General features: G+C 45.7%; 1 protein-coding gene across 1 annotated transcript in view; it reads right to left on the bottom strand.

Annotated features, from left to right (window-relative positions):
* Positions 1-11,151, bottom strand: part of STK32B (serine/threonine kinase 32B) — a 364,152-nt gene extending 353,001 nt beyond the window's left edge. The window contains exon 1 of the mRNA XM_024119534.2: positions 11,100-11,151. Coding sequence (XP_023975302.1) covers positions 11,100-11,151 — 52 coding nt within the window. The remainder of the gene's footprint in view (positions 1-11,099) is intronic.
* Between the last annotated feature and the right edge of the window lie 1,789 nt (positions 11,152-12,940).

Here is a 12,940-nt window from a genome sequence, read left to right as displayed (position 1 = left end):
GCTCCGGACGCGCAGGCCCAGCGGCCATGGCTCACGGGCCCAGCCGCTCCGCGGCATGTGGGATCCTCCCGGACCGGAGCACGAACCCGCGTCCCCCGCATCGGCAGGCAGGCTCTCAACCACTGCGCCACCAGGGAAGCCCATAAACAAAGTTTAAATGAAGAGATTTTCAGACAAATAAAAAGTGAGACTTGTCACCAGAAGTCATACACTAAAGGGAATGCTAAAGAAAATATTTCAGGCAAAATAAAGATAATTCCAATGGAAACTTCCAAGTGAAGGAGGAAATAATGAGCAGAATATGTGAGTAAATATAATCAACGATCAAAGATTCTATCTCAAAAATCTAGAAAAAGAACAGTAAGTATGTACGTAGGAGAAAATTAAAATGAGAACATAAACCAGTAAATCATTAGCAAACAAATCATAATTAAGAAAGCCAAGGGTATTTTTAAATCTAAAAAACTGATAAACCCAAGCAAGACCAATCAAAAAATAAATTAAGGAGGGAGAAAACACAAATTACCAAAATCAGAATTAAGAAAGAAGATACCATTACAGATCCTACAAACACTGAAAAGATTAAGAAGATATTATGAACATTTGGCCCATACATGTGAAACTTAGAAATAATAACAATCCTAAACAAACTCTTACAGAGAATTGCAAGAAATGGTGTACTTCCAAATTCTTTTAATGAGGCCAATATAACCTTGATACCAAAAACTAATAAAGATGGGCTTCCCTGGTGGTGCAGTGGTTAAGAATCCACCTGCCAATGCATGGGACACGGGTTCAAGCCCTGGTCCGGGAAGATCCCACATGCCGCGGAGGAACTAAGCCCATGCGCCACAACTACTGAGCCCGCGCTCTAGAGCCTGTGAGCCACAACTACTGAGCCCGTGTGCCGAGAGCCCATGCTCCTCAACAAGAGAAGTCACCACGATGAGAAGCCAGCACACCACAACGAAGAGCAGCCCCTGCTTGCCACAACTAGAGAAAGCCTGCGCGCGGCAACAAAGACACAACACAGCCAAAAATAAATAAATAAAATAAATAAATTTGTTTTTTAAAAAACTAATAAAGCCATTAAGGGGGTGGGGGAGGGAAGTACTGGGAGTTTGGGATTAGCAGATGCAAACTATTATATATAGAATGGATAAACAACAAGGTTCTACTGTAGAGCACAGGGAACTATATTCAATATCCTGTGATGAACCATAATGTAAAAGAATATGAAAAAGAATAAAAATTCTTTAAAAAGACATTAAACGTGTGCCCTAGAGAAATGGAAATAAAAACAAAAATAAACAAATGGGACCTAATGAAACTTAAAAGCTTTTGCACAGCAAAGGATACCATAAACAAGACCAAAAGACAACCCTCAGAATGGGAGAAAATAGTTGCAAATGAAGCAACTGACAAAGGATTAATATCCAAAATTTATAAGCAACTCATGCAGCTCAATAACAAAAAAACAAACAAAAAAAAATCCAAATATGTGCATAAAACCTAAATAGACATTTCTCCAAAAAAGACATACAGATGGCCAAGAGTCACATGAAAAGCTTCTCAACATCACTAATTACTAGAGAAATGCAAATCTGAACTACAATGTGGTATCACTTCACACCAGTTAGAATGGGAATCCTCAGAAAAATCTACAAGCAACAAATGCTGGAGAGGGTGTGGAGAAAAGGGACCCCTTTTACATTGTTGGTGGGAATGTAAATTGATACAGCCACTATGGAGAACAGTATGGAAGTTCTTTAAAAGACTAAAAATAGAACTAACATATGACACAGCAATCCCATTACTGGTCACATACCCAGAGAAAACCATAATTCAAAAAGACACATGCATCCCTATGTTCATTGCAACACTATTTACAGTAGCCAGGTCATGGAAGCAACCTAAATGCCCATCAATGGATGAATGGCTAGAGAAGTTAGGGTACATATATACAATTGAATATTACTCAGCCATAAAAAGGAATGAAATTGGGTCATTTGTAGAGATGTGGATGGACCTAGAGACTGTCATACAGAGTGAAGTAAGTCAGAAAGAGAAAAACAATACCATATATTAAAGCATATATGTTGAATCTAGAAAAATGGTACAGATGAACCAGTTTGCAGGGCAGAAGTTGAGACACAGATGTAGAGAACAAACGTATGGACACCAAGCGGGGACAAGAGGGAAGAGATATGGGAACATATGTATATGTATAACTGATTCACTTTGTTGTAAAGCAGAAACTAACACACCACTGTAAAACAGTTATACTCCAATAAAGATGTTTAAAAAAAAAAAGTGTGCCCTTTCTTGCTCTTCTCTGGAAGAGTTTGTGGAAGATTATCATTATTATTATTTCTACCATTTGGAAGAATTCACCTATGAAGACATCTGGGCCTAGACTTCCCTTTACAAGAAAATTTTTACGACAGGTTCAATTCCTTAATAGATATATAATTATTCTAATATTTAAATTCTCCTTGTATTATTTTTGCTAAGTTGTGTTTTCCAAAGTAGTGATTTTACCCAAATTTCAAATGTATTGGCATACTGTTCATAATATCCTCTTATGAAACATTTATAAACAAAATATTACCAAATCAAATCTAATAATATATCACATCATGAGAAAGTGGGTTTTATGCCAAGAATGATTTATTATTTAAGAATACTCTAAAAATTTGATTCTTCACCTAGTCAGATAAAGAAAAAGGAGAAAAACCACATATTATCTCAACAGATGGAGAAAAAGCATTTACTTAAATTCAACCCTCATTGATAATAAAAACCCCCCAGCAAATCGAGATAGAAGGAAAATAACAGGATAAAGCGTATCTACAATAAGAATACAGCTAACATAATAATTAACTGTAAAATACTGAATGCTCTCTGCCTGAGGGAGAGCTGGTTTTGGTACGTGTGCCAATCAGGACAGGCTGTGTTATGCTACAGTAACAAGCAGCCCCAAATCTCAGTGCCTTCAAAATGCAGAAGTGTCTGTCTCACTGATGCCATGTCCCAGGTCAGGTGGGCTGGTAGTCGGTGTGGCCTCCGTTCCACGTTGCACTCACTCTGGGAGCCAGGCTGAAGTAAGTTCCACCATCCAGAACACTGTGGTTGCCCAGAGCGAGACATACGAAGTGACACCTAGGTCGTAAATACTTTTTCCAAGATGTGACACACATTGCCTCTGCTCACATTGACCAAAGCGAGTCACGTGTTCCCACAGAACTGCAATGGGACAAGGAAGGACAATTCTTTGCACGGAAATAAACAGGGACGGGATATGGGTGAACAGCGGTAAAACCCCACATTGAGAGAATGGGGCCTATTTATATTACTGACTTCACAGATGGAAAGAGGAACCAGAGGCCAGACTCCTCAATGAATAAGGACACTCCAAGAAGGTCAGAAAAAACAAGGGCTGAAAGGAGTTAGACTGCAGGATCAGTAACAATATCGGTCTTCACTTTTTCCTTGGTTAGCTCTGGCTAATAAGCCTGATTTTCTCTTCTGGGTAGTTCTGGTGCACAGTTCTCCCCTGGTATCCTAAACTGTTTGTCCCCATCGTCTGCAGGAGAATATCCCTTTAGGGTGTCAGGACTCTCACTGCTCTTTGTAGAACAGTTTTTCCATCTCTGTCTGTAATAGCTCAGAGCCCAGATTTTAGATAACTGAGTATTGCTAAGAATATTTTGTTCCTACCAATTCTCTCAGGAGAATGCCTAAGCTCAGTGCTAGCTTATGCTGATTGATCCTTCTAAAATACCGATTCTTCTTCTCTCAAGGCATTTAAACCCTTCCCTCAAGACTCATCATAAATCCTGTCGCCATCCTAACACCCTATCCACTCCAGCTCATATCGTGAGAGCCATCTCCCCTCTCCACCCTTTTGCTGTCCCATAAAAGAGGGATTTTTGTCTTACCCAGAAAGCACTAGGGGAAAGATCTGCCTTCTCTCTCCATGGGAAGAGAAGTCATAGCCCAAATCATGACATACAAGAGTCCGATATCGGGCTTCCCTGGTGGCGCAGTGGTTGAGAGTCCGCCTGCCGATGCAGGGGACACGGGTTCGTGCCCCGGTCCGGGAGGATCCCACATGCCACGGAGCGGCTGGGCCCGTGGGCCATGGCCGCTGAGCCTGCGCGGCCGGAGCCTGTGCTCCGCAACGGGAGAGGCCACGGCAGTGAGAGGCCCGCGTATGGCAAAAAAAAAAAAAAAAAAAAAAAGTCCGATATCCATTGATCATTACAGGTTGCCATTTTTTGGAAATTTCTTGGGTTTCTCTGTGACTGGGAACCACGGTCCCAGAGCCCACCTTACAGACTCAATTCTCTGCCCAAGCAAGTCTCAAGCTTGAAATTAAGGGACAAGAACAGAAAGGCCATTCTGGACTCAAATCCAAGTCGGTTCTCCAAACCAACTTTATTAATAATACACCTGAAATTTCTTCGTTTGTTTCTCAACAGCTTCTGAACTCAGAAGAATGTAAGAAATTGGCCCCCAATAAATTATTACTTTCGTCTCTCATTCAACAAAGAGCTGCCATAGGCCTTCACTGCCCCACTCTAGGCCTTGCAGACACCAAGGTGAAAAGGAAAGAATTGCTGCTCTTCAGGAAGTCATAGTCTAGTGCAGAAGTGGATATGCAACAAAATAAACAAGGAATGTTCCATGTTTCAAGGAACACAAAAATAATAGTCACTGGAGTAGATGCTTCTGTTTGTTTTTACCTGCCTGACCCAGGGTCAACTTCTCTTCTTCTGTTGATACTCCAATATTCCTTGAGACTATTCTTCACATATCTTCTTAGCCCCAATGCCTCAGGGGAACCAACGCCACCCCCTGAATCCAAGGGTAGGCATGAGATCCAGCCCGGCCAGTTAGAGCCTCAGTCTCCCTGGTCACAGCCATTGGTGCAAGAATGGCCCAAGACCTCATGAGAACCCATCGGAACTAACCCTGGGATGTTCTCTGCAGAGATGGTGAAAAAGATACTCCCTTTTCCACACTTGGAGTTGTGAGGCTGTGAGCCTGGGGGTGGTAAGGGCCTCATGAGGAGAGAGCCTGCTTGGAGCCACACAGAGGAGAGAATCCAAGGAGGAAGATTTCTCATGATAGTATTCAGGAACTTGGTTCCAGTCACAGCTGATGAGACCTACACTTACATTCATTCATTTACTGATTTGTCCATCAAAAATTTACTGAGCATCTATTATGTTCCAGGTGTTTTAGGGCTTGGGGACACAGCAGTGAATCAATCACACCACATCCCTACTTTAAGGAGCTTGTAACTCCTTAGGAGGAGACCAATGCACAAAAAATGATGCCCATGTTAACAGGATCACTCTGGCTGCTGCATGGAGGTGCCATCGAAGAGGGGAAGGGTAAAAGTAAGCAGACCAGTTAAGGAAGTTATTGTAATAACCTAAGCAAGAGAGGTGACGCTGGCTTGGACCAGAATGGAAGTGATGAGACGTGGCCAGAGCCAATTAATTCCCTTCAAAGGAACTCATGTTGCTTTTCTGTCACTTGCAGCTGAAGGAGGCTGGCATGCTCTATTCCATCTACTTTCAGGTGCCATCCACATTAAATGCACTATTATTTTATGTGCCACCAAGAAGGAAGAAATGCTGCCAATTAACCTACGATGTGATTCTTTCGCATCCATTAAAAGAGTTCCTTTAGACCTTTCATATAGCACGTTAGTACGAACAACTGTGACCATGTACAAACACTAAAATTACATCACAAGTACCACCATGACCGGCACTGATCATAAAGCACATCCCAATTTCAGAAATGTTAAAACATGGGAAAGTGTGTGCGTTATAGTCAATGAAATCCATTAGTGTGTATACTTATGTCTGACTTTATAGAGATGATTAATACATGGTTTATCCTTATGAAGTCCATATTTATTTTCTAGGAGGGTTGAAAGGTATAAATGCATCCTACAATTCACTTCTACTTAACCATCTCAGACTGATTTATGGTAATTTTCTTAATCCCCCATGTACAAGACAAATCAAAATGAACTTTCAAATGAGGTGTAGATCTTAAAATCTAAGCTTTACATTCTAGACTCTTGCATTAGACACACACATGCCTGATACACATATGGACACCAAGCCCATAAGCCCACATCCCTTACATGGCCTCTCTCCAGACTCTACTTCTGTACGTACTCTATATATAAAGAACAAAGTGCATTCAGAGCAATTCCAAACTTCCTCAGAATATGTTTGGTTTCTACCTTTTGCACAAGCCACAACTGGTACAAGGATGAAAAGCAATGTATAACACAAGTGAGCTTGCCCCAAGTTCTAAAAAAGTTGAGACAAAGTTGCAAGTGAATCCTGCCCCATTAAGAGATTTCAGCCACTTTGTGAATCACAATGACAGGGACACCCCAGGTTCAAAAGACTGTCTCCAAGTGAAGCCTGATTGCAACTTTAGGGAGTGATTTTTTAAATTGCCTTTGTTATCTGACTGTGCCCAGAGTTTAACAACTTTTGTTGTATATTTATGTTAACCAAGAAGATGCTTTCATGTTCTATGCTGCATGTGAAGTTACCCGGCCCAACAATAATATAGAAGTTACATTTCTTTTTAAATGTCCCTTTAACTCCTAACAATCTAAAATGAGAATACCCAGAGTTGTTTACAAGGTTGTGAAACCGATACCCTCAAATGTGGGTACAGGCCATAAATTGATACAACATTGATATTAAAAAAAAAAAAACTTTTGGAAACATAATTTAAGAACATGTTTCTGGCGTCCTAGAACTTATTCAATCCTTTCGATCCAATAATCTCACTCACTGCACCTCATTTTAAGGAATTCACTTAAAAGAAGAAAAATGCTTTACGTATAAAATTTTCAGGCAACTTACTTATAAAGATGAAACACTGAAAGCAGCCTGCATGTCTAACAACAAGAAAACATTTAAGTTACAATAGTTCCATCGGATGGAATATTATAGCCCATTAAAATATTAATTTTGAAGACATTATAGCAACATAAACTACTTAAAACATGATGCTAAGAGAAAAAGCAGAAATCATTTTGTGTGGCAAGTTTACCCTTATGTAAAAATGTCTAGACATAGATTAGGATAGTAAAGGAAAAAAAACTTAAAAACAATTATGACACGAATTTGGAAAGGGAGATGATTTTGCTTTCATTCCCAGAACTTGCATTATGATATGACAGCTCAACAAAATGTTTTTGAAGATGGTAGCTGATTATTGTAAATGATCAAGTGCTGTCAGGATGCACTGTTACTATCTTCCTATAGTCGTTTGCATAAAGAGACCTCTATCAGAGCCTGATCTGTGTGCTAGTCTCATCCTGCGTTGGTCCTATGTATCTATGAGGGATGAATTTTCCTATAGGTCTCAGAGGTGGCACAGGAAACAGTGTTAGGTACCAGACTCTGGAGTTAAACAGCCCTGGGGGTTTAACTCACGAGTCCCAGCTCATCCATACACAGGCCATGGGACCCTGGGCAGTTTTCCGGAGGTCCTCTGTAAACTCTCTAGTAAAATGCAGATTCTGAGACCTCCCTGGCTGAGCTGTGATAATGATTCCCAGTTAGGTATGAAAAGGAGTCCACACATGCATCACTAAGTTACAGTTTTTAATATTATCCGGATGCAAGTTAAATGTTTGCCATCAGAATGTAGACAGTTATGGTACAATTACACAATGGCAAATTTTCAGCTACAGTTTAGCTTTAAATGACTTACAAATCAGATTCGTTCTGGTTGCGTAGGTATCTGCATCTTCAACCACTCAGCAACTCTGGTTTGGGAGAGCATGTTCGGTCACAGGACCATGTCACTGCCCTGCTTAAAATCCTTCCGTGACTACAGATGTCCATAAGGTCAATTCCAAATACATGGCCACTGGGCCCTTTAAGGGCAGCCCAGCACTCAGGGTTCATCTCCTGTAGCTTCCAGCCTCACACACCACATTGCAGGAGTACTAAAGTCCCCACAATCTCCCCAGAGAGCCATGTTTATTCTTTACCATCTGTCTTTGCACATTCTGTTCCCTCCCTCTGAAACACCCTTCCCCTATCTACCAACCTCTCCTTCCTGGGAACTTCTACCATTTCTGCAAGATTCAGTCTAAGAGGAAGTCTTCTCTGACCCCTCCTCTCTGCCCCAGGGTTAGGGCACCTCCTGTGGTATACCACAGTCCCCTAAGCTCTCTTACATTGTCCTGGCTGTTTATCTGCTCTGCGAGCTCCCTGAGGGTTAGATCTTTGCCTTCATCTTCTCCATATTCCTGCTGCCCAGCACAGGGGTGGGAGCAGAAAAGATGACCAGTACATGCCTATGAAATAAGCAAATCAATTGGCAGCAAATAACAGTGTGTTACTTGCACAGGTATTGAGACATATGCTGGCAAAATCAAACAAGTTAATATTTCACTGAGCTGGAAGCCAGCAAAATGAGGAGAGTCCTAACCTTGTATTTCAACCAGGCAGTTGACCTTGAGCCCGACCACTTTTGGAATGAGGAACAACAGCAGGAAAATCAAAAGGCTGGCTATGCCAGATATAACTATTTTGCCAACAGATATTTAAAGCATATTTTCTGGGATAAAGGATAGAGACAGTTGTCGATATAAGGGAAGCAAATTTCCTCTGCAAATAAAAGAGAAACACTATAAAATTACCTAAAGTGTGACCTTTGACCCAGGCTAGTAACACGAACCTCTAAAATTGGGAGTGATGCATAAGTTTGTGCTTTCTTCTGGGAAAGGAGTCCATGGCTTTCATCAAAGGATCCTGTTATGGGCCGAAATGTGTCCCCTCCAAACTTCGGATGCTGAAGCTCTAGCCTCCAACATGACTACGTTTGGAGAGAGCGCTTTTAAGGAGATAATTAGCATTCAGTGAGGTCATAAGGGTGAGGCCCTAACCCTGTGGGACAGGCGTTCTTATAAGAAGAGGAAGAGCCACCAGAGATCTCTCTCTATCTCCTTGAGCACACAGGTCATGTGAGGACCCAAGGAGAAGGAGGCTGTCTGCAAGCCAGGGAGAGAGCCCTCACCAGAAACCAACCCTGAAGGCACCTTGATCTTGGACTTCCAGCCTCCATAACAGTGAGAAAATAAATTTCTGTTGTTTAAGCCACCACCAACAACAAATTCTTTTGTTTAAGCATCTGGGGTATCTTGTGAATGCTTTCTTTTTTTTTCTTTTTTTTTTTTTTTTTTGTGGCCGTGTCACGCAGCTTATGGGAGTTTAGTTCCCTGACCGGGGATCAAACCCAGGCCCTCAGCAGTGAGGGTGCAGAGTCCAGACCACCAGAGAGTTCCACATCTGGGGTATCTTGTTATAGCAGCCTGAGCAGACTAATACAGGTCTGTTCCCCAAAATAGACAGGAAACCTTTGACTGATTGAGAACAGAAAGTTTTTGGCCCAAGTCATCCTCTCCATCTGTCAATGAGTGTATCTTCTCATAGGGTCTGAGCACCCCTGAATGTAACCTCACAGGACAGAAGTTCTCCCAAAGGGACAGGCCTGCCCCACATCCACCCCAAGCAGGATGTGTCCCTAGCAGAGCACATATTTAAATACTGATTTAAGTGTCAAGATCACTTTGACTTTCATAGAGCAGTTCAGGGTTATTATGAACTTGACTGGGGAAGAGTTCAGCTACATGGTGTCCAAATGCTTCCTGGGATACACAAGAGCCTCCCCCACCCACCTGGCTACCTCTTGTCTGTCCACTCCTGGCTCCCTATCTACCTGTGCTCCAGACTAAACAACCAGGAAGGGCTTAACCTTCCTTGGGTCTCCAAGCCCCTGCACTGGTCCCACTCACTGCCCTTATCACCACGGATGGTCCTCAGTGCCATTAGACTAGGAACTCCTTTAAGAAAGGACCAAATGGGCCTGACTCAATTACATTGACTGTATTCAGGTATTCTCTTCAGAGGGACTGCCAGGGTGAGCGTTTGACTACCACCCACAGCCTTGGTAGATTTAGAGATCATGACTGATGCCCACAAGCCTATTCCTAGGCACAAGAAGCACTGCTTCCAGGGCAGACTGTCCAGCCTCAAAGCCAGCTCTGACTAGGACACATCTCTTTCTTCAACTGTAAAATGGAACAACAAAAGTACCCACCTCATACGGTTGCCATGAGGCCTGAGTGAGCACATGTAAAGCCCTAGAACACTGGCTGGCACATGGACTATGCTCAGTAGACCTGGCTCTCATTTGGGGGCACAATGGAGACTGGAAAAACCAGTGCAATAGGAAACCGAGCTTTTAGAGGCAAAGTTAACACATAAACAACACTGTGCAGAGCTCTGTAACTGATTATATTTACAAGGCACTTCTGACATGAATTACCAGCGGTTAAGCTTCAAACGACCCCCTAAGGTAGTAAGTGGTTATCATAAGTCTCTTCTCCTAGGTGAAGAAACAAAGGTTTCAGAGAGGTTAAGGAAGTTGTCCACAGACACACAGCGCTGGAAAAGGGGTTCTGCTATTCCAAATACGAAGCTCTACCATCTGAGCCACAAGAACCCAGTTCTGGAGTTTAGATGAGGTTGGACCGCCTACACCAATCCTCCACCTGGGAGGCTGCCAACAGCGGGACGCCTTCCGCCCAGACACAGAGTTTAATCAAGAAAAGTTTCCCTAAGCTGTCCTGGGCGAATGAGTAGGGCAGCATGGAACTTGCCCGTGCACAAGACCAAATGCGTAGTACACATACACACAACGCCTCCTTCAGCCTCGGGCTCTAAAGGAGACCTGGGCTTCCCCGGAGCCCAAGCAACATCCAGACTCGCCTCCGAAGTCAACTCATCCCTCCTGCTCCCCCAAGTGAAGCCTTCGGGTTCACTCTCCTCTCGGAATGCCCCCGCCCGGGCTCGCGCTCGGCACCGTCCCGGCCCCTAAGGGGCACCGACGCGAGGAGTTGTTGCCTCGGTAGAAGCGCCTAGCCCGGCACGGGTCGGGCACACAGCCGACGCTCAGCCAAGGGTGCTGGAAGGAGGGATGCCCGGACGATGCCCGAGCGGGCGGCGCGGGGCAGGCGCCCCTCGCCCTCTTACCTTCCTCATTCTCGTCAAACACCGGGGGCTTGTGGGAGTGGTTCCCGCCCATATTCCGCCGCGGCCGCTGCCGCAGCTGCCGCTACTACATGCCCGGCCGCCGTGGTGCGGGTGCGGAATGTGCTGCGAGCGCCCAGCCCAGGCTGCAGCCGCGCGCCGAGCCGGAGGGGGCCGAGCGCCGCGCAGCGGCGGGAACCGCGCCCCCTCCTCCCAGGCCTCCCCCTGGCGGCGCTCTCCCGCCTCGCCCGCCGCTCCCTGGCCACACTAGCTCTTCTGCCGCGCCCTTCGCCCGCGCCCGCTCTGGAACGCTGGAGCTCGCGGCGCGGGGTCCACCGAGCCGCGCTCCACGCGGGAGACCGGAGGCGGCACGGGAAGAGGAGGAGGAGCACGAGGGGAAGGAGGGAATGGGCGGGGGCTGCGCAGAGGGGGCGAGTGGGCGAGCGCAGCCCCGGGGGCGGCCTGGAGGAGAGGGCGCGGCAGGCACAGCGGGCGAACGCAGCCCTAGGGGCTGCCTGGAGGAGAGGGCGCGGGCCGCCGCCTCCCCGCTGCACCCACCGGAGCTGAGCGCAGCGTCGGCCCGGAAGAATCGGGGCGCTCCCTCCAGGCAGTAAGCGAGTCGTGAGCGTCTACTGTGTGCCGGGCCTCAGTCAAGGGCTTTATAAACACAAACCCATGTCACCTCTCAACAACCCAACGGTTAGAAAAAGCGTTGTTGCCCATTTTAGAGTCAGGTAGAGGTTCAGGGGTAAAGGAGCTCTTCGGTCAGTAGTTAGTCGGTCCTGGCTACGAAGGGAGACCCCCGGACGCCCAATTGGCCTTATTTGTCCACTCGGACTGAGACCCGGGCAGTGGTGTGTCTGCCAGTACTGCAACACACGCTCTTCCTTCTTAATGTTTTTCTAAATGTTTAATGAGTGAAAGTAGAGTTACCCTTTTGGACTCAGTCTAACCCCTGCATTCTCCAGTGAAAACTGAGTCCCCAAAGGGGCGTGGTTTGCCCCAAATCATTCTCCCTAGGAGTGGCTCTGCGTGGGCCTGGGGAGTCCCCTGAAATTGAACTAAGGGCGGTTCGCATCTGGGTCGGTGGGGTCCTGGCGGCGGGAGCTGGGGAGCCCAGACTAGGCACGGGGATGCTAATGAGAGGGATGCGATGGGTGTGCCCCAAAGCTCTCGTGGGGCGAGCGCGGACTCTCAGAAGGCGCTCCCTGAGGGACGCGCAGATTACGCGCGCTGTGCAGTCCTGCCCGCCCAGGCGCCTGGTAGCCAGGAATCTTTGGCCACATCCTGCCATCTGCTGGGCGCCTTAAGTTACCGTCTGCGCTTTGGTGGAAAGCAGTGGTTCTTTTTATCTCCCTATCCTGTCTCCCCCACCCCCAAGCTGTCTCTGTCTCTTTCTGTGGGGGAGGAGGGAACGGAGGGAGTGTCTCTCTGTCTAACACAGCAAGAAAACTCCGAGAGAAAAAAGGGAAGAGGTCGAGCAGACGGAGCCAGCCCCATCCAGCTGAAGTTTCAGGATTGGCCTAAACTGCTAGGCCTCAGGGGTCAGACAAGCATCATTTACAGAACTGGTGCTACCACTTACAGGCTGTATGTGTCCCCCCACCCCCCGCTTCCGGTTCTCATCTGTGAAATGGGGAGGTTGATATTAACTCCCCAGCGTTGCTATGTGAATTATATCAGATAATATTTATAAAAGCAGGTAACAGGGCCTGGCATGTAACAAATGATCAATAACTATTTCTTGCTTTTCATTCTGTCCACAAGCATTGACTGAGTGGCCAGTCTACACCAGGCAATGTACTTAACCAAGATAAAGGAGGTACAGCCCCTAGACCAAGAGG

The sequence above is a fragment of the Physeter macrocephalus genome, chromosome 7, assembly GCF_002837175.3.
Source record: "Physeter macrocephalus isolate SW-GA chromosome 7, ASM283717v5, whole genome shotgun sequence".
NCBI classification, from domain to species: Eukaryota; Metazoa; Chordata; class Mammalia; order Artiodactyla; family Physeteridae; genus Physeter; species Physeter macrocephalus.
The sequence above is the reverse complement of the archived record's forward strand: the minus strand, read 5'-3'. Positions and strand labels throughout refer to the sequence as shown.